The following is a 20,866-nucleotide window of genomic DNA, read 5'->3' as shown; positions in this document are numbered from 1 at the left end:
TAGACTTCATTACTCTTGTTGTTTTGATCGAGGTACATGTACAGTCAACTTTGCCTATATTCCGAGTCAAATCAATTTTGACTGAGGAAATAGCTTTGACTTTAAGAGAAAACTCGACATATGAGGGATTAAAATCTATAGAATGTTAAGAGAACTTGAAAAGACCTTAGACTATTGTATGCAATTATTTGACTCGTGTTAGGTGGACTAAAGGACGGTTGACTGCATAGAATTACAGGAGGAAAAAAAACAACACATTTTTCTTTTCCTTGGTGTGAAAAACAGTGGGTCAGTGTGAGATAGGTTATTGAAGGCACACACACAAATATACAAAGTGTTCTTCAGCCAAGTGACATACACTGTGATCTCTTACTCTACAGTGCCAGTGTTTAGCCAGAACAGACCTACGCTGTTCTTCCAATGTTTTCTGTGATTGTCAACAAAAATCAACAGAAATTACAAATTTATAGCAATTTAGAGATGTCACTTTACTTTAATAAGTAATAGATGATATTTGCTCTGCATAACTGTAGCTTTTTGACTCGCACAGGTGAAGATCCTATGTAGGTCTCAGACCTGTGATTGCGGTGTCAGATCTAGAATGACTCTATTACAAACAGATTCTTGTAGATCTATGGAATTTTTAAGTACAGCTGCGCAGGAAATGTTGGGTTGACAATAGCTATGTAGTAAACTACTGTTGATGAGGATTAATTGCTCTCCAAAACTCACTTGCCCCACCTTGAGGGAGGAAATTATTTCCTGGAACTTGAGGGATTATGGTTATTTTACTACACAAGTTTGATGTAATTTTCCCTGTTCCCAGTGCAGTCACAAACTTGATCTGAAGACTGAAAGTCACACTTCCATCTCAATCAAACCTCATGGCTGTAAGACCAAACCTGTCCTTTGAGCAAGGAGTTCATCTCACTCAGAAGCTCTATGGCCTGGAGGATGCTGTGTGCCTACAAGAGTTCACTAGCTATGACAACCAGAATCTCCTCATTGAAGCCCGGTGCCCACAGAACAATGATGCCCTTAATCATCATCATCAGCCACGAGAGAAGTTTGTTTGAAACTTACAACTCAGAAGATTCCAAGCTGTTCATATTGCACAAACAAATCAACGAGGTCCTGCTGACTTTGAGGAAGGCAGGTATACCTTGCTCCTTTCCACTTACAAACTTCAGAGGAAAACACATAACACTGGAAGAGCTGTCCTTCAGGCACAAAGGTAATCTGAGCAAAAGCATGAAGGTTTGTGCCGAGTCCGTGATAATTTCCCTGTTTTTGCCAATAAAGGGAGTTGACAAATGTGTGTGTGAATTTCTTTGTACATTGTATCAAGATAAGCCAGCGAAAGTGACCAAGATACTCTTGAAAGATTCAGCTGTCTTGTGATTGAATTTAGACAGATTCTGCTTTCAAAGCAGTGTTGTACATAATGTCAATTCTGTATTCTACATCTATTGTACAGCCTCTTGGCTCATCCTTTCACTTCAAGCTTACTAGTTTATCATTACACTCTAATGGCATAACGGGGGGGGGGGGGGGGGGGAGGTAAGTCTGAAGTGAGACACTGACAGCAATTATTTTATGTCAAGATAACTTTTTGCATTTCCATGGCAGACAAGGAAAATATTAAAGAGATGCAGACTTGTTGTCTTTACTTTAATTGAAAAACATTTCTGTATCATTAAGTTGCCTTCTGTTGTTGTTCTAGATACAGGTAAGGAAGAAACAGGCATGTTCCTGACACGGCTCATGAATTATCTTCCTGGCCAGTTCATAGGGAGTACATCCTTGCTCACAGGGAAGATGTGTTATGAAGCAGGCCAATTGCTTGGCGAGATTTCTTCTGCCTTGCAGGTTGGTGAAATCAAGGAGCTTCAAGTTCTTTGGTGAAATACAGTAGTCAGTATGCATGGGCCACAGCACAACACAAATTAATGTGCATTTGGAGCGTTGCTGTACCATATATATTTATCATTGTTATGTATTCATTGTCTTGAAAGAAAGGGCTGTGATTGCATTGGATATGATATTGTATTTTGTATGCACATTGGATGGAGGGCAGGAGAGATTGAGATCTCTTTTTCTGTGTCATTCGTTCTGATTATTTTCAACCAGCTGTTCAAAACATGCAAAAAGTGAAATGAGATGTGGTTGTGTGCCAAGATTGTGGCTTTTCCAATACACAAAGCTTCCCAGATACCATTGTGAGAAAGACTATAGATACAAGTGAACCTGTTAATCATGTTATCATATTTATCAAGTTATAACTTGTACCTCATTGTGAACATACTAAATGATATCGCTAAATACTCTAATGGAAAATCAGGAATGCCAAATTCACTATGATATTCAAGCAGTATACCTCCTTGTAAGTGAGTTTTTATGCCTCCGCCACGTAGTGGTGCCGGAGGCATTATGTTTTCGGGTTGTCCGTCCGTCCGTCCGTCCGTCCGTCCGTCCGTCCTTCCGTCCGTCCGTAATGAATTTTGTGGACAAGGTAACTATCAAAACCTGTTGAGGTATCCTAATGAAACTTGGCATGTATGTGTATTAGGGGGTGAAGTTGTGCCTATCAACTTTTGGGTGCACATGCTCGAGGTCAATGGTCAAAAGGTCAAGGTCAAATACATAAAATTTCACTTTTTCCATCATATCTATTGAATGCCTGAAGATATTTTCTTGAAACTTAGTGTATACATGTATTACCCAATTAAGATTCTCTGGTGAAAGTTTGCGTCATGAGGTCAAAGGTCAAAGGTCAAAAGGTCAGGGTCAAATAAATGAAATTTCACTATTTTCGCCATATGTATTGAATGCCTGAAGATATTTTCTTGAAACTTAGTGTATACATGTATTACCCAATTAAGATTCTCTGGTGAAAGTTTGGGTCATGAGGTCAAAGGTCAAAGGTCAAAAGGTCAAGTAAAAATATCAAAACTTCTTTTTTTTCTCCGTGCCTTGGAAAATTGTTCAAGGTATCTTCATGGAACATAGTATATACATGTACTGACTGGAAGTGATTATCTAGAGAATGTAGGGTTCATGGGGTCAAAGGTCAGGGGTCAAAGGTCAAGTGCAACACTTCAAAATTTTACTATTTCCCTCATATTTATGCAATGCCAGCAGGGTTATTATTTTTTTACACTTGGTGTATGCATGTATGGAATTAATATCATGGGTCTGTTCTGTAAAAACATTCATATGCTACTTAACCCTAACTAGGCCGGGCTATTTAGGTAGATCATAGAGCTGGAGGGGGGGGGGGGGGGGGGGGGGGGGCTCCCAGGCCCCTCCTCCAGATCTCGGCCGTCGACCGCACGATCGCGACGAAAATTGGCACACACATTGCCTATGACGTAATCTAAAGTACAGGAAGTTAAATTTTGAAAAAAATTATCATTTATGCTAAATTATGCTAATTTATGCATAGTGATGCATGAAATCAGACAATTTGGTATAAATCACTAAATAAAGCTCAAAATAGGCACATTTTTTGTGTGAATATTTTCTTTAGTGTCCTGAGCAAATATAAGAGAAAAAAATTGTGCCATCACATAAAATTATTTTAAAAGTATTTTATTGTTTTTGAATTTCTTATGTATTTCTTTGTTTTTTCAACTTTGTTTTTCATTGTTTTTTCAATGAAACTTGTCCGCGACATTGTTTCGAACAAGAAAATATGTTATTAATTGCTTTTAATCAATAAAACCCAAAAATAATCATGCTTTTATGAAATTTGCCTGTAAGCACAGTTTGCATTGAAATTGTACACGAATTCACATATTTGAGCAATTTTTGGTCTGACATGCCCATACATATTTATGCGCAACTTCGGAACCCCGCGCCTGGGCATCGCAAATTTGGTGTGAAAAGATGCGGGAGACTCGAAAGAAAAAAGTCATATAACGTCACGGTGATAGCTTTTCGCGTTAGCGATACATCGCGCGGAACGTCGAGGGGGGCCTCGGAGGCCCCCCCCGGCCTAGTTAGGGTTAAGCCCCTTAAAAGTTATGATCAAGTCAATATTTTGAGATGCCCACCAAATGCTATCATGTGCATTCACATGGTCCAGTGTTTGTTTTTTTTCCAGGTTTATCTAATTCTACCCATTTGCATTTATTATTTCTGTCCAAACATTTAAATCAACAGCATTGTTTTATTCTTATTTCTTTTTGGGGTAGTTGCAGGTGGGGAGGGGAGAGCATACCCAAACAAGACTATGGAAATGACATTGTATTAAAACTTAAGTTCTGAAGGGATTGCTACCTTTTCCTTTTGCCTGTAGAAATATGATGGTGACCCAAATGAGTTTGCCTTACGTGCTGGAGAATATGATTGGTGTCTGAAGAACTTGCCTCGTGTTGAAGAGTATGTTCATGTGATCCAGGATGATAAACATAAAGAACTTGTGAGAGAGGTCGTCCAAGCATTCAGGGAGAAGGTCTTGAGCCAAGAGGACAAGCTCCCCAAAGGTATCATAGAAACCTAAAATGGATCAGTTAAGATACTGTAGCTTTGAGATAGTGATGGTATGTTTTTCAGAAGTAATGATTATTCCAGTAGGGACCATGCTGGTATGGCATCTTTATCCTGTAAGTCATGCAGCCGCTTTGATCCAAAAATTATCTCACTGTCCTTGTTACATGTAGACTGGCAGCTCTGAACTTTGACTGCCTATTTTTTATTGGAGAAAGATGACATGGAACTACATTGTAGTTAAATTTGTTAAATCTGCACCAGATTATGGAAGGAAATTGCAAAAATTCATGCCAATTTTTCCTGGTGTCTTCATAGGTGGTTGAAAGTTGGTACATGCATGTGTATGATTTTCCTCAAATGTTTCTCTTATCACTTTTCAAATTGTTGCCAATTGTGTGTACCAGGTAAATAATGTGATTTTGATTTGATTTGATAAAACTACAGTATAAATAGAAGAAAATATGTCAGTTTCAGGTGAAAACAGTCACATTAGTCTCATATTTGTTGCCAGCAGAAGGATCTGCTGTAGATGTAGCAATATGGAAGTGCTTCATGATAATGTGTTGACAATAATATAATGAAAGAAAAGGGCTCAAATGAACAGATATGTTTTATTCTCTCTTTGCAAATGTTAGCATTGATGGTATCTGGTATGTGCCCAGTAATAAAAAGGGGGTGTATAGCGTTAAACCACAGGTCCTATGGTTTCATGGGTTGAAAAGTTATGTTTTAGGTTCATGTGTGATGTCATACCTAAAAAAAAAAGCAACACATAATCATATTTGGTCATTAAAAACTTAATTGTTGATAAGTCTAATTTATGAATTTTACTTGAAAACACTGTGAATACCTTAGATTAACTATCATACTTAATAACTGATCGACTTAATTCACCATACTCATATGTCCTGCTTGTTTCCGATATTCACTGTAGACCCAACCACCATTTTTAAAACAAGAAGAAGGAAATTGGATATTATAACAAAGAAAGACACCAAAGAATAAAGAACACAATATCTAAACCTTATGTCGCAAATATCAGTTATCAGTACAAAAATATGTCTCCTTTTTGTGCAAGCAGTGCCAATTATGCATGTTAACCCCCCACGCCCATAATGACTTAAAAATAATCCAGCTTATGTAGGGTTTTAAGTTTCACTCTATCTATGTTCATGTACATAGATGATAAAAACATCATTTTCTCTGACTTGACAATGTACAGGATTGATTCATGGAGACTTCAATGATTATAACATCTTGGTGAAGGAGGAGAAGTCATTGTCATCCCATCAGTGTTCAGATGCCAAGGACAAAGATGTCGTAGGCATCCTTGACTTTGATGATATGATGTACTCGTCAACTGTCTATGATGTGGCCATAGCAATGATGTACATCATGCAGTGCTCCAATCTAGAGCGCAGACCGCTTGAGAGTGGCGGTCTGCTCCTTGCAGGGTATCTAAGCAAGCAGTGCCTTAGTGAAGAAGAGTATGGGGTAATCTACTATTGCGTGGCAGGGCGCCTTGTACAGTCCCTTGTGCTAGGCCTGTACACATTCTCGCTGCAGCCACAGAATGACTACCTACTGAGCACACAGGTCAAAGGTTGGGAAGCTGTAAGCCTTCTCTGGTCATGTGATGTCCATGAAGTCAATCTGCTCTGGAGAAAAATAGCGCAGGAGTGTGGGTTCTAGGTTCAATGTCTTTTTTTTTTTCTTAATAGTACTTATCATAGTTTTTGATATGATACCTATATCAAATTTTCTTTTTATGTCATTTTTTAGAAGATTTCATGTGAAACTTGGTGTTGCGCCGAAGAAAAAAAAAATTGCAATATTCATGGGCATTATATTCGGATCCATTTGGCAGTGTATACTGCAGTCAGCTCTGTAAGTTGACGGTGGAAGTGTCAAATAATCAGCCAAGTCGAAAATAACAAAGGTTTTAATTGGCATTCATAGCCTTATGTTTGTTATTTCTTTGGGCAGGGAAAAGTAAAATGTTACCCAAGTCGGATGTGTACATTCCTCCATCCTCCATCCTGTCAAAAACGACAGTTGACTGTATGTGACACATAGGTGTCTCTCTCTACTACCTCTGAATTTGCAAAACATTTTTGTGTACATTTGCAACGATGAGGGCTTGACATTCTAAGATGATACTGAATGTAAGATATCTAATGTAATTTTGACGTAATGAAATGTCTTCAAGGTGAAGAATGTGAGGAAAAGGAACCATGATTTACATTGTATGTCCACCAGGGACTAGAATTCACTACAGGTGACTCCCATTTTATATAACAAAGTCCTTGTCAGTCCAGCAGTTTTCTTTTGTATAAAAATTTCGTTATAGCCGAAAGATAAAAGTATATTTATAATGATATATAGACAATTTCGGGACCTGAATTTGTGCTTTGTTATAACGAGATTTTTGTTATAACCTTGTTTGTTACAAAGGGAGTGCACTGTACCTAGACACTACACAAAGGAGTCTACTTCCAGGAAGACTGACAGCTGAAGATACCCAACCTTCCTTAACATGGCACCTGTCATCAAGTTGTGCTTTCTTATGGGAAGAAAAAAAAAGTACACAGACCCGGGCAGGAAGTAATACTGGGCACTAAATGGGGTAACAGGGTTCCCACAGTCATGGAAAATCCTGGAAAAATTTGTGGTCATGGAAAGTCAGGGAAAAGTCAGAGAATTTGGAAAATTTGTGAAAAGTCATGAAAAAGTCATGGAATTGCATTTACCTCTTGGCTATGGCAGCTTTCAAGTTTGTCGTGTCTCGCAACTCTCATAGTTCCGTGATCATACTCTGCTATTATAATTGGTGTTCATGATTTCCATTTTTCCCAGTTTTGTGACATCCCAAATTCTACATAACTCCCGGGAAATATACTAATGATAATAGATGTACATGTCATGAGTAAGATAGTGGGTGGAACGGATGGCTGTGAGGGGAGGTGGATTCCATCATAACGTGTCTGCTTTTGGAAACCGTGCCAGAAAGGAACTGGAAGTCATGGAAAGCAGCAATTCAATCATGGAAAAGTCATGGAATTCTGTTTTCAAATTTCTGTGGGAACCCTGGGTAATCACTTTAGCAGCCAACACAGGAAGTTATGCTGGGGCAGGAGACAAGGCATGTGGCTGCAAGGAGTGCCATGGCAAGCAGATGATGGTATACACTGTAAATCCAAAGAACCAATCAATGTACAGTAAAGTACATGTATTCCGGATATCATGAGGTAATTCTGTGCGCAGTATGTTCCTTCACATGTTGATATGATATGTGTGATCCCTTACTTCATGTTGTTTTCATGTTGTTTCAGCCCTGAGCTACCCTTCCTAGCGGAGGTCTTCGGGGATAACTACATGTACTACAAGGTACAAGGTTTAATGGGCGATGTAGACAACTGATGGATTTGCAAGTACAATATGTATTAAAAGGGAATGAAACCCAAATTCATTGTGTATATATTTGGATTGAGTGAATGCAGCCATGTTGGTGGAATGCATCAGTGAAATTTGAGGAAAACTGAACCGTCCGTTCCAAAGTTATTGGTTTTTAAAGTTTCAGTACTGCCATCTCTGGATAAAAGACTACATGAGTTCCTGACGTGACGCATGAACAGGATGTGGGATATATTTCGCTTTAAGTGGAGAACACTCAATGTTACTTCATTTAAATGAGTGGCCACTTTTCACTGTTCTAATATTTCTGCATTCGCTGAATCCACATTATCCACATTTTTATTTGGGAATTAAGTGGAGAGAGCACTCCATGTTACTGAGTATAATCATACATTACCTCAGCTTTACAAAATATGAAACGGGGTATGATTTAAGGTGAGGCCATACATTGTATGTTCTATTCATTTGTGTGAAAAAAAAAGAAATAGAACAGGTCTACCACAAGTAATGAGTTGCTTATAGTACTAGTAATAAACTGTTTAAACTTGATCTTAAAATGAAAGAAGATGAAATTTGATATGACTACTGTATTAGGTAATTCAAGGTGAATCAACACATAGACTTTCTTTATCATACATTCATTATTACCTCCGCCAAGGGAGGAGACTATGTTTTCGTTACCGTTGGTTTGTGCACATGTGTTCGTTAGTTTGTTTGTTTGTCCGTGTGCACAATAACTCAAAAAGTAGTTAACGGATTTGGATGAAACTTGCAGGAAAGGTTAGAATGACACAAGTAACAAACAATTAACTTTTGGTAGTGATCCGAGAATATTTGGGGAATTTATGAAGGTTATTTGATCAATAATTTGGATATAATATTTGATACAAGAATTTCAGGCCACTTTATGAAAAGTGTGGTCTACGGCAATGGTAAATTTAAAAGAAAAACATCTTATGACAAGTTAAGAAAATACTGGTAATATCTTATGAAACTTACTGGATCAAACTTGTATATGCAGTGGAGCCCCATTATGATAAGGTCGGACATTATAGCGATATAGGCATACCTGGGCCCTGTTTTATGAAGAGTTAAAATTGATTATATAGTTGATTTCAACTATAAGTCTATGGCAGCCTGTGTGGTAAGGAAATTAAAATTGATTTTATCTTTTGATAAAACGGGGCCCTGATAACGTAACTTTGCAGACCCGATTTCTTTTGTTTTTATTCCTTATCATAACGATAGCCCACCTGGAAATTGCTGTGATCCCAGGTAGCTCGCCCAAATAACGATGTTCACAAAGTATATGATTATATATATATATATATATATATGTATGTATACAAGTGTATATTATTATTATATATATATATAATACACGTATATACATGTATAATTATCACGTGATATGTATACCGTATATAAGATGGGAATTTCAATCACTTGACTACTCCAGACCAGCTAAAAAGTACATTACATGTACATGTATTTGATTTCATTTGCACGGAGTAGCACAGAAAATCGTATGATTAAGAGTGTCTTATCAGATCTGGCTCAAAACTTGCACATGAGGAAAAGATGCAGTCGACACATTCTAGAATCACAACATGCCATTAGTGTTTTCACGTATAAGATACCATAACAACTGCACAAACTCGGCAAGCAAGGTATAACTGTGGATAGCTGAAGATGGTGCTGTACTATAACCACTGTATCATATTTTCTGTGAACGAGATATAATTTTAGTGGCCTCCCACCCTGTTCGTATTGTATAATGCATTTGAATTTTATCATTATTATTATTATTACGTTGAAAAGACAATTTCCAATGCAAATCTATTGAGTCTGATATACAATGGAGTATTCTATTTTGTCACGTAGAATAATGATAAAATTGAGAGTGTTTCTCTTTGTGTACTTTGTGTGTTCATGCCTTTACATGTACCGATGTATATTGTATTTTTGACAGTCATTAAAATCATGGAAGAGAAGACTGCAGACAATGAATGAGACTAGTTTGTAGATTTTAATGTGTGCTCTGTTCTGTCAGTGCAGTATGCTATACAATGTACTCACAATGTAGGCGTACTCAAACAGGCATGTAGAAGTACATGTAGTTGTAAATTACAGTTTCATCAGTGGCGTATCTAGGGAAAACGGCGCCCGGGGCAAGCGCGAAAATTGCACCCCTAACTTCTGAAAAAGACAGTGTTCAACCGCAACCCCATCCCGGTAGGGACTTTAAAAAAAAAAGTCAACATGATATGCTTTTTCAAGCACTTGAAAAGGGTCTTTTGAGGGTGATTTAAATGTAATAAATTTTGATCAATTCTGGCGAGCGAGCGCAGCGAGCGAGCCGAAAATTTTTGTATTTCAGTTTACAAAACATGGAATTCTTGTCATTTTCTTTTTTTTTTTTTGCTTATTAAATCTTACAATTCTAATCAAGATAATAATTTATAGTGACGGCCTTATAGATAACGATTTATACCAACAAACTGAGGACTTGAAAAAATACTCTAAAAAAAATTAGTAAGCGCGAGTGAGCCGAAATTCGGATATTTCCGCGTCATCATCACGTTTTGTTCTTATCTTCTTCTTCTTCTTCTTCTTCGTTGATAAATTTTGGCGAGCGCAGCGAGCGAGCCGAAAATTTTTGTATTTCAGCTTATAAAACATGGAATTCTTGTCATATTTTGCTTACTAAATCTTACAATTCTAATCAAGATATAGTGACGGCCTCAAAAATAACGAATTAGAATTTGATACCAACAAACTGAGGACTTTAAGAAATACTGTAAATTAGTGCGCGCGAGTGAGCCGAAATTTGAATATTTCCGCATCATCATCACGTTTTGTTCTCATCTTCTCTTATTTTTCGGGAAAATTCTGGCGAGCGAGCGCAGCGAGCGAGCCGAAAATTTTTGTATTTCAGCTTACAAAATATGGAATTCTTGTCATTTTTTGCTTACTAAATCATACAATTCTAATGAAGATATAGTGACGGCCTTGTAGATAAAAAAATACTCTAAATTAGTACGCGCGAGTGAGCCGAAATTTGTATATTTCCGCGTCATCATTACTTTTTGTTCTTATCTTGTTTGGTTTGTTTGTTTGTTTGGGTTTTTTTGCGCCCCCTCCCCCGTATGTTTGAAACCGTTGGTGTCCTCTTTTGATCCAATCGGCGATCGCTTCAGAACGAAAGAAATTGCAGCCGCTGCTCCGTGTAACATTTTGCCTGCTAATTATAAAATGGCATGTGTGAACACAATATACATTGTCCTTTTTACCGCGTCATCACCACGTTGTTTTATTTTTTCTTATCTTCTATTTTTACATAAAGTTTGGCGAGCGAGCGTAGCGAGCGAGCCGAAAATTTTTGTATTTCAGCTTACAAAACATGGAGATCTTTTGTGAATACAACAAACATTGTCATTTTGTCCGCGTCATCATCATGTTTTGTTTTGTTTGACCCCTCCCCTTCTCTCTCTCTCTCTCCCCCCCCCCCCCCCCCCGCCCCCGGGGGGTCCGGGCGAGGGTTTTTTTTTTTTTTCTTCTTCTTCTATTTTTTTCCTTCTTCTTCTTTTTCCTTTTTTTTTTTCTTCTTTTTTTTCTTCTTCGTTTTTTTTTTTTCGTTTTTTCGTTTTTTTTTGCGCCCCCAAGGAGTGGCGCCCGGGGCACGTGCCCCCCTTGCCCCCCCCCCCCCCCGATACGCCACTGAGTTTCATAACCCTCAAAGTGGGATTTTTCATCTATGCAGGGTTTCTCTCTCTCTCTGCACTGGTAGAAGGAAAGAAACCCATTTCATTATGTCATCCGATGAAGTATTCTATAAAGCAGACTTTACCACAAGCCGTATCAGTTTGATATCCTAGAGAAATCCGAGAGTAGACCGCCCGTTTATTAACACAATGATTTCCATTGCCCCTTGCTTGGATCAGTAGCATTGTTCCACGAAGTGCTGATTTGGGTCGAGATTCGGCATGGATGATAACGTTTACGTGTACTTCATGTATTTGTCATGCATACATGTGTACATCTAGGAAAGTAGCTTGTTACAATATCTTTAATTTTATTTATCTGTAAACTACAAAGTGGTAATGTTCAGACATTTTGTCCAGACTGATCACAGGAAGCAATAAGATTCATATTATTGATAATGCATGCATGTACTCCGATTAGAGATACAGTTGTATGATAACAGTGCATTTACTAACTCGTAATGAGGATGTGCGCACTGATCAAGCCATACATTTAATGTTCTTTGTACAGAATTAAGATTCGTATACAGTGCTCCAAAGGAACATCAGTATACCTTTTGTGTCTATAGTAATGTCATGAAAAACAGTTGTTGGGGGGGGGGGGTTGCGTGAATTTATATGGATATGGGTCACAGCTGTCTTGTCATTAATTCAACTGTGCAGGGTTGGAACAAATCAATATCGCTTGTTCCGTGGGAAGGAACTCGTCGCTCACCAAAACAATAATGCTTAATATCACTTGCACAAAGCGTCACCAAAAAAGGTTTGTCAGCTTCTCGACCTCTGGGGGCGTCGCACACAAAATAATAGGGAGCTTTAGATTTGCGACGCGGGAAAAATGTTCTGCTCATGCGCAAGGCGGCTCATCGAAATCGATCACGCGTCGAGTCGTCTGAGTTTTCACGACGGTACTGAGCCATTTTAGCGTCCGCTCAAATTCGCGACGCTGAGAGCTACTTGATGCAATGTTTTACTTTTTGTAGGCTGCATCTTCACAAAATCTAAAGCTACTTTGCAACACGACGCAGGGATGAGAGAGGAGAACGGTCAACGCAACCGTCGTATTAACGTTAAGCGTCGCAAATCTAAAGCTCCCTATCTAAACCTCTCCTTTTCGACGATATGAATGATGGCAAAAGCTCACTTGAGCCTTTACTCAGGCGAGCTAAAGAGAAATGTAACGATTAACTATTGGAGACAGGTAACATCGTATTGGACAAAACACTTTATCGAATCCAAATAAACAAAGGACCCTGTACTGGAAAAGTATATCTATATACAACCTCTTTATACGAATCTTATATGCGTACTATTATACTCACAGAAAGACATTTGATCTGCATAATAATAAACACGACTTCCTTTTTTGTTTCCGGGGGGGGGGGGGGGAGTCAAATTCATTAGCAGTCTGTTATTATGATTATGCCATTGCTCCGTCTTCTATGTAGAAGTCACTCTTGACTTTGGCAAGAGACCTTATCAAACCAAAATAACCAAAGGGCCCAAAAGAATATATTGTATCTACAACCTCTTTACGAATATGCCCACTTGATAGACACATATTAAAGACATCTGCATGTGAGGATCTCGTTCGAAGGGGGGGGGGGTGTCAAATGCATTCCAATCTATTGTAGTGATTATGTCATTGCTCTGTCTTCTATAGATAAAAATAACTTTTTATGTACTGAGCTAACTGCGAGCATAATATGCATATCTGTAAATATTTGTTGCTTCAGTGCCCTACAGGATAACTTTTTTTTTTTTTTTACAATAGGAAATCATTTATCGCTGATCCAAAATCAACATTCAACATCCTTCGAGGTAAAGAATTGAGAGTCCATCCTTCACATAATGACGAATATGAGCTGTTACGATCCACTTAACATATACCGCGACATTTTCATCTAAATTGAATCAACAGTATTCTTTCGATATTCGTGAAAAGTGCAACCATTGGATTGGGTAAAGATTGGCATTAGATTGGCAGGACCTGTGATAGTAAAGATGAGACAACTTTGTGTGCTGCTTAACAAGGAAATGTTATGTTATAAGATTTTTTCGTTGAAAAACGAGTGAAACAAAGTCGGTCGACTGAAAAAAAAAAAAAAAAACATATTTAGATGATCATCTTCATAGTACGCAAGGTATATTCCTGTACCAGTGGGTTAATTTTGCGTCTTTGTTAGTAGCAATAAAAAACACAAAGTATGCAGTTAGAATACCAATCTGGACATAGCGACAGGCGCCAAGGAATCGACATTATTTTGGACACGCTGAATGCACCATTCTCTGCGGTGTGTTCGAAGTCTCCAATCAGAGTCCCCACTTTTTCACCTAGTCTATTTCGCAAATCCCCCAGAATTCAGGCAGACCCTCTTTCGTTAGGCTGTCTGGAGGTATTGCTCCCGACGATGGCCCAACCTCTGGTTGAAATCCATTTTTCATCGTCCATAATAGTTGGTCGACGCTGGTCATTACCTCAGAGGTGCTTTTGAAATTTTTTGTCCATTTCGGCCACAAGTTTGGATCGCTGTTAGAAGATTTGCTGTGAACTTTTCGGCTAGTTTTGGCTTTCCCTTTCATGCGACCAGAGTGAACCACATTCTCATCAGTGGCTAACTGCGTCTTACCTTCTTCACATGGATATTTGATTTTTTCTTTTGTTTTCTTGCGCTTCTTTTTCTTGTGCTTCTTTTTCTTTTTGTGTTTTTTTCTTTTAGTGGCAGGATCCCCGTCTTTGTACTTGAACAGGTCGCTACAACTAGACGCGCTAACTATGATAGACTTCATTCCCTCCCTGTACTGTGACTCTCCATTTGCAAAGTTCTGCTGAAAAGTGAGCGATTTGTGTTCATCGTGACCCTTCACTCCTTCAAGTTCTTCTCTGTCGGCAGCATCAATCATTAACTGAAGGAGTGTCGTCCAGTCTCTGTTCTGATCATCTGCCGCCTGTTTGCCAACACCATATTTCCTCGACGAATTACTGTGTTGACAGATGTCTCTATAAGATGACGATCTCTGTTCAGTTCTCTTCGATCTACTTGATTTACTTTTTCCATGCTCGGGTGACATTTTCCAGTCTGTGTTGCTGCTATCCTCTACACTTGTTCCTGACGATGAACCCTTTTCAGTGTTAACTTGCTTTCTTCGAGCATCTTCCGTACGATCAACTGCCAATGACTCTTGGAAAGGAAACATCGTCTTGAACTGACATCTGCGCCGCTCATGAAACCTATAAAGCCATTCTTTTGTACCTATTGTCTGTCCTGCATATTTGTTGCGTGACTTTTGGATCTTGCTATCATTTATTGTTGAGAAACATACAGCGTGCTTGGAAACGCTGGTGAGAACAGGTTCAGATGGCACATGTCTTCCATCCACGTCTCTACAGGTGTCAGTGGCATTGCCGGTTGGTACAAAGACAATCGACGGGCATTCTGTCTCTGACATGGATCGAAGTGTTGAAGGAATACTCTGCTTGCATGGCTTCGATGTTGCTGCAAAGCTTGTTGCAGATACTTTTGGCCTTGTTTGCCGAGCTGCTTGTTTCTTCGAGGTTCTGCCCGAGGTCGATGCTTTATGGGCAGGGTTTGCGAAAGTCGTATCATTTGCACAGATAATTTCTCTATCCTTGCCATTTCGACTCGAACCACAATATGTACTGGTCTTTGATGAATTCTTGCTCTGTACGCTCAACAGGTTGTCTTGGCCTAATAAAGCAGTCTGAATCTTGGACGTATTTGGCCCTGATTTCTCTGCAAGACAATTTGCAGTCCAAGCTGACATTTCGTGGTTACTAACAAAAGAGCACTCTGATTCCTTTCGGCTTTTCCGGCGGAAATCGATTTCATTCTTATGTCGAGATTGATGCTTCGCATGAGCTTTAGCACCCTTCTTTGACAATGCATCTTTTCGTTTGGCAGTGATTAGGCAATCACTTTTGTTCTTTGCAACACTTCGACACTCGTAGTTGCAAATCTGCTCCTGAGATCTTGCTGCTCGGACTCCTATCTTTGGTTTGTAACTCGAGTTATGGGTCTGCAGAATAAAGGGAGTAGAATGTTCATATTATTGAAAGTGGATGGAACAGGATTTATGAAAACAATATGTTGTCATCCTGTAACTGTGGAAGAACAACTGTTGTACGAAAATTACATCATATCGAACAGTAATATCTGTGTCCAGCAACAACCTTTTTCCCCGTTTGGAACGTTCGTTTTTAGAGTCAGTTCGTACATGTACGAACAATTTTGGACAAATTTTCATTTAAAACAATTAGTCTCGCCTTCTTAGTGACAAATTTGTACTTCATAAAACGGATGTAGGTGTCACAAAACTGCACACACTAAACCACTTCGTTTCTGGTGACGAGCAGGTGATGAAACGATATGTGGTCTGTTACACAAATATAATTGTGTAGTAGGACTAAGCTGTTGAACAATGCCGAATTTTAACCTTAATCTTATTCTATTCAGTGATTTCGTGATAAACTATGACTTCCTTATATCATTGTTAAATACGTCATTTCATTCAAAAGCACATTATGAATTTGATCGCGAAGATTAGTTTTCTTCGTGGTTTTCTTCGTGGTTGGAGTATAGACAGAACACATTGATGATCTGAAGAATGTCAAAGCGGTCACACAAGACTAAATCAATAAGGTATGGCAATTTCCCCACATATCACGTTTGCCATAAATCATAGAAGCGGGTTATGTAGCATTATACATGTAGACCCACCAATTCACTCGATACTGTCGCGGTGACTGTTCGTTCTTGACCGGATGACGTCACGCCTGTTATCGTACGCGGAGATCGTCTGTCATGTAGGAACGCTCGGGCACATTTGACTGAGCAAAACTTCCCTGCCGCCTCCAAGACGTCTTGCACAAGACGTGGTTCACTAGTCGAGAAGTACATCAATGGACCTAATGTCTCACAGATCCTGCAGCGTCCTGTCAAGATCAAATCCGTCGGCACTGTCATGGTTTAAGTTATTTCTTTCATAAACGCAACATTGTAAAATTGATATGTTCTCCATCAGTACAATGACATTTTGAATGGTTCGACTCGACATGACCAATATCTCAATATTTCAGCATAAGGCGATTACACACACTCTATGGGCTTTTTTCAGTCTGAGAAAGCGTGTTTATAGACGAGATGTGCAAGATCTTGCTATCTCGATATCTTTGGTCCGAGCAGTTGCAAGAAGGCGAGATCTGAGATCTTGTTATTTCGACCCGTGATCGAATGTGGCTTTCACCCATCTCGACATCTTTGCAGTATTAGACCTATATGGTACGCTGTTAGATTCTGTAAATCCTATAGCTCCGAGAGCAAGCAAGTAATTACACAAATCAATACACTGACGAATATATAGCTTTTATTTGTTATTCCTTCGTTGATTAGGTTTTTTATGGGGGGGGGGGTCTCCTTGTGAAGTCGATTTGGGAGAATGATCTTTCTCCTCCTATCCATTCAATTTAAACTCCGAAATGGAAAATCTGATAGGAGCTAGGCCTTGCAATGCACAGATTTCTTCTCATAAAAGTAGCATATCAGTTGTATCAGCTAGAAACTGTTGATAGAGGGTTCCATAGTCGCAGTATACCCTTTGCGACAAAAATTGCTGTGACTGCTCGCAATTCAAAATTGTTTTATGCTACGAGATCCCGACAGTTAAATACTATGTTTATCGAATTCGAATCGAATTATCGAATTTGCGCTCCGCTGTCATGTCCATATTCACTTCATCCTGTCATACAAAAGGCTCTATAGCTAGCAAAATTCATATGGTACATTGTATTTCAAAAATGATCTGAGGTCTTATTCTCTACCCGTTTTATTCAATGAGAAAAGAAGTATACAGCCCTCCCCCCCCCCCAAAAAAAAAAAAAAATGGCAATATATTTTGTTTTGAGAAAAAAATGTCGAAAAATGAAAGAAATCATTATAGGATCTGGCAACAGCATGCGATACAAGGGTTGCAAGCGCATTTTAGTCTTCAAACATGACTTCTGTGCAGTGAATTTTATGGCAAGAATTTCACTTCTATACCTTTTGGTGGGCGTGGACTCGTCACCGCTACAAACTTTATCCCATCAATCATAATGACTCGAGCGCTCCGGGGTCCAAAGGAAGCTGGCAAGTCTCCAGATACATCCTCTTTGAACATCAAGACGTCCTTTACTTCTTTCCCGGAAACGTCACCGTCCTCGCTGTGAGATTTTTCTGCTGTACCTTTCTCATCAACAGCATATCTCTCCGCTAGTCCAGATTCTTTTTCCATTCCAAACTTATGTTCAATGTGAGCAACACTAGCATTGTTGCAAAGCGTGTCCTGTTGCAAAGATTTGTCGACGGTCTCGTTGACAAGAGTTGTACCTGATACTGACGTTGTTGGGGAAACATTGCATCCGGATGTTACGGCAACGATTTTATTTGTTTCACTTTCGGCTTCCAAGGAGCGAGGTTGATGGCGCCATTTCTCGTGGCTTGAGGTGCTTGAAATTTTGAACTTTACGCTGTCATTTTGAGTGTTTGATCGGAGACTATTTTGGGGGGCTCTTGTCTTTCCGATTTGCAACAGACTAGACTCGGGTCCTTTCTGGTTTGGCTCGCAAGGTGTCTCCTCCGATGACGAATTATTTGATGAGTGATACAAGTTTCTCGCCGCTTTTTCTGTTTCCACGTTTTGATTCTCTTCGGAGTTTTCCCAGCAACACTGTTGACCGTCATCCACTTTCTGGCTCTTTGGACTCCCAGCATCCTCGCCAGAGCAAAAACATGTGTGATCATTTTGCCCCGTGCTTGACATCTCGGTGGAGCAGCCTTGGTCCTTTTGTCGATCAGCAGGTAGATTCATTGGAGGCGCCGACGATATGGACTTTGCTGCCAGGGATTGGTCTTTCCCAATATCAGCCATCACGTGGCGACGTCCGAATCCAGAAGGTTTTGATTGGATCGCTTGGATCTTATCAAGAGAAATCTGGATGGGTGACATGAAAAAAAAAATCAAGTTTCTTCATCGATTCGTGTGATGTTACAATCACACTACTTTTATTTTCAAGGAGTTAACGGTTCCCTAAATGATAATATCCCATGAAATGACGTGCACTCAACGAATGCATCTTTATACTATAGCGCAATTAATGTTGTGCAGAGACAAGCTTTTTCGCGCTTTGAAACTCAAATAAATAATGCAGTTGCTTTCCCAGTTCAAAAGTTCATCGGTATATAGTCGACCCATTTTCCAGTAATGGGGTCACCAAAATATCGGCACACTTTAAGAAGCTTTGGGTAACAGATTCTGTTAACAATGAATGTCACTGATTGCGTTTCTTTGATTGAATTGAGAGCCTGAACTTCCAATCAATCTATCTATAATTATTATGTAAGTTAGGTCAGAACAATGGTGGTGCTTGGATGATATGAAATAGTGAATTACGTATTACTTGCAATTCTCGATGCGAATCCTACATTCCATCAAACATGGTGTAACGTCTTTATGTCGATAAAGGGTTTCTCTGTCCGATTGCAGTTGATGTAGGCCCTACTCGTTTTATTTGGCACCTGCATTGCTCGCTTTTTATTCACTAAAAAGTCTTGTCAAGATATTCCTCTTACAACTAATTTGATACCGTCGACATTTACCAAACTTTTTTGTAGGAAGTTTTTTTTTTTTTTTTCTGTTTGGCAATTTTATTAGTGGAAAATGAGCAAGATATATGGGATTCCATCGGGATTTTATATTTACAAAGACAAAGACATACAAGCTTCTGTTCGTTCTGCATATTATATAACCGGTATAAACTGTAAGTTCTCCATAGAACTTCAGTTTTATTATACATATGGGCCTAAATATAGAAGTTTCTTCAAATTCATCAGACTATACCTTTAAAGCAGAGACACAGACCTAGCAAGTCTCATATAACTATATATTACAAAAATATAATTACACCTATCAAAGCCTCAAAAGGGTCCATCTAACGCCCTGACAAACTTTTCTCGCCTCATAAAACATAACATGCAAACAGACAGACACACACACACACACACGCACACAAGCCGCATTGTTGCAGAACAAGCCCATTAGTATAGCACATGCATTTCATCAAAATATTTTAGGCTCTAAAAGCTTAAAAAAGCTCCTTACTGTTCCAGTGGGATCCCCCCCCCCCCTTCCCAACACACACAGCCGCTGACAGGCCGCAAAATCTCACCCCTATACCTCGGCATCTATCTTAATGTTCATTAATAAGAAGCATCTCAACTGCAATAAACTCGTCCCAATACAAAACCAATCCTTGCCCAATTACTCCAGTACCATTTAGCAGTAGACGTCTATATTGTATATGGAAACATGCGAGTTAAATCTTCGCCAACACCTACTTTTCGAATGGTTTTATATTAATAGTCCGAGCAAACATTATTTTCACGTCTGTTCTTATGCATGGGCCAACGTCCTGCTCACGGTCTCGAACTTTGCGTTTAAACGCAACTTGCAACTGATTGTCACTGGCCAATCAAAATCATTGTTGCATGCATGTCTTCTTAATAGGGCAGACCCTGAGCCAATCAGAATGGTTGTTTCAAAATTAGCAATTATTTGCAATTGATTGCAACTTTCTTGCAACGGGGCCCTGGATCAGACTTGTCTGCCGCGTCTAATGCCTAGGACCTATTCATCGGACACTCTCACCCTCTCTCTCTCTCTCTCTCATAATACTGTACTCACGTTTCCCCCGTGTGGTTTCTCTATAACAACAGATTGCTGCTCCAAGGCAGTTGAGTTCTGCAAATTCCGAGTGAGAGAGTTGAATCAACAGTCTCACTTCTGAGGGCATCAAAAGCCTGTAATATGCGCATTCATGTTATCAAAACAAACTTATGAATAAATGCGTTGGCTTTGTTGATATATCCATGGAGGTAAGCTGTGCGCAGCTATACTGCGCGCACCATGCACAACTGCGCATTAGTTTTTAAGTCACATTTATAATACTCCAAGCATGGGCAACGCAAGTTGTGATGAAAATATCTTTTTCTCACTGTATATTTGATTTTATTGTACAAGCACTTTCAGATGAAATTGCTTTTATTTAATACTTTACATAATGCATAATTCAAAGTGAAAGTTTATTGTTCGAGCCCAGCTTGCCACAGCACTTGCTAATCTGTGACAAGCTATGCACA

General features: G+C 39.1%; 2 protein-coding genes across 3 annotated transcripts; one reads left to right on the top strand and one right to left on the bottom strand.

The window, feature by feature from the left end:
• The first annotated feature begins 836 nt into the window (after positions 1 to 836).
• LOC140243698 (hydroxylysine kinase-like) lies at positions 837 to 6,260 on the top strand. Its single transcript, XM_072323359.1, is given in 5 exon segments — positions 837 to 1,081; positions 1,083 to 1,234; positions 1,724 to 1,869; positions 4,301 to 4,487; positions 5,717 to 6,260. Coding segments are annotated over 5 exon segments (1,152 nt in total). The 5' UTR covers positions 837 to 884; the 3' UTR covers positions 6,187 to 6,260.
• A 5,509-nt stretch (positions 6,261 to 11,769) lies between these two features.
• Positions 11,770 to 20,512, bottom strand: LOC140243258 (uncharacterized). Of its 2 annotated transcripts, none has more exons than XM_072322927.1 (4): positions 20,412 to 20,512; positions 17,732 to 18,662; positions 16,412 to 16,650; positions 11,770 to 15,710 (listed from the first exon to the last, which is right to left on the bottom strand). In XM_072322927.1, the coding sequence occupies exons 2-4, from the start codon at positions 18,597 to 18,599 to the stop codon at positions 14,007 to 14,009; spliced, it is 2,811 nt and encodes a 936-aa protein (XP_072179028.1). In that variant the 5' UTR covers positions 18,600 to 18,662; positions 20,412 to 20,512; the 3' UTR covers positions 11,770 to 14,006. The 2 variants fall into 2 exon arrangements, with proteins under 2 accessions (XP_072179028.1, XP_072179029.1); XM_072322928.1 differs by having other exon boundaries at positions 16,412 to 16,626.
• Positions 20,513 to 20,866: the final 354 nt, after the last annotated feature.

The sequence above is a fragment of the Diadema setosum genome, chromosome 20, assembly GCF_964275005.1.
Source record: "Diadema setosum chromosome 20, eeDiaSeto1, whole genome shotgun sequence".
Classification (NCBI taxonomy): domain Eukaryota; kingdom Metazoa; phylum Echinodermata; class Echinoidea; order Diadematoida; family Diadematidae; genus Diadema; species Diadema setosum.
This window is presented reverse-complemented; position numbering and strand designations above follow the sequence as displayed.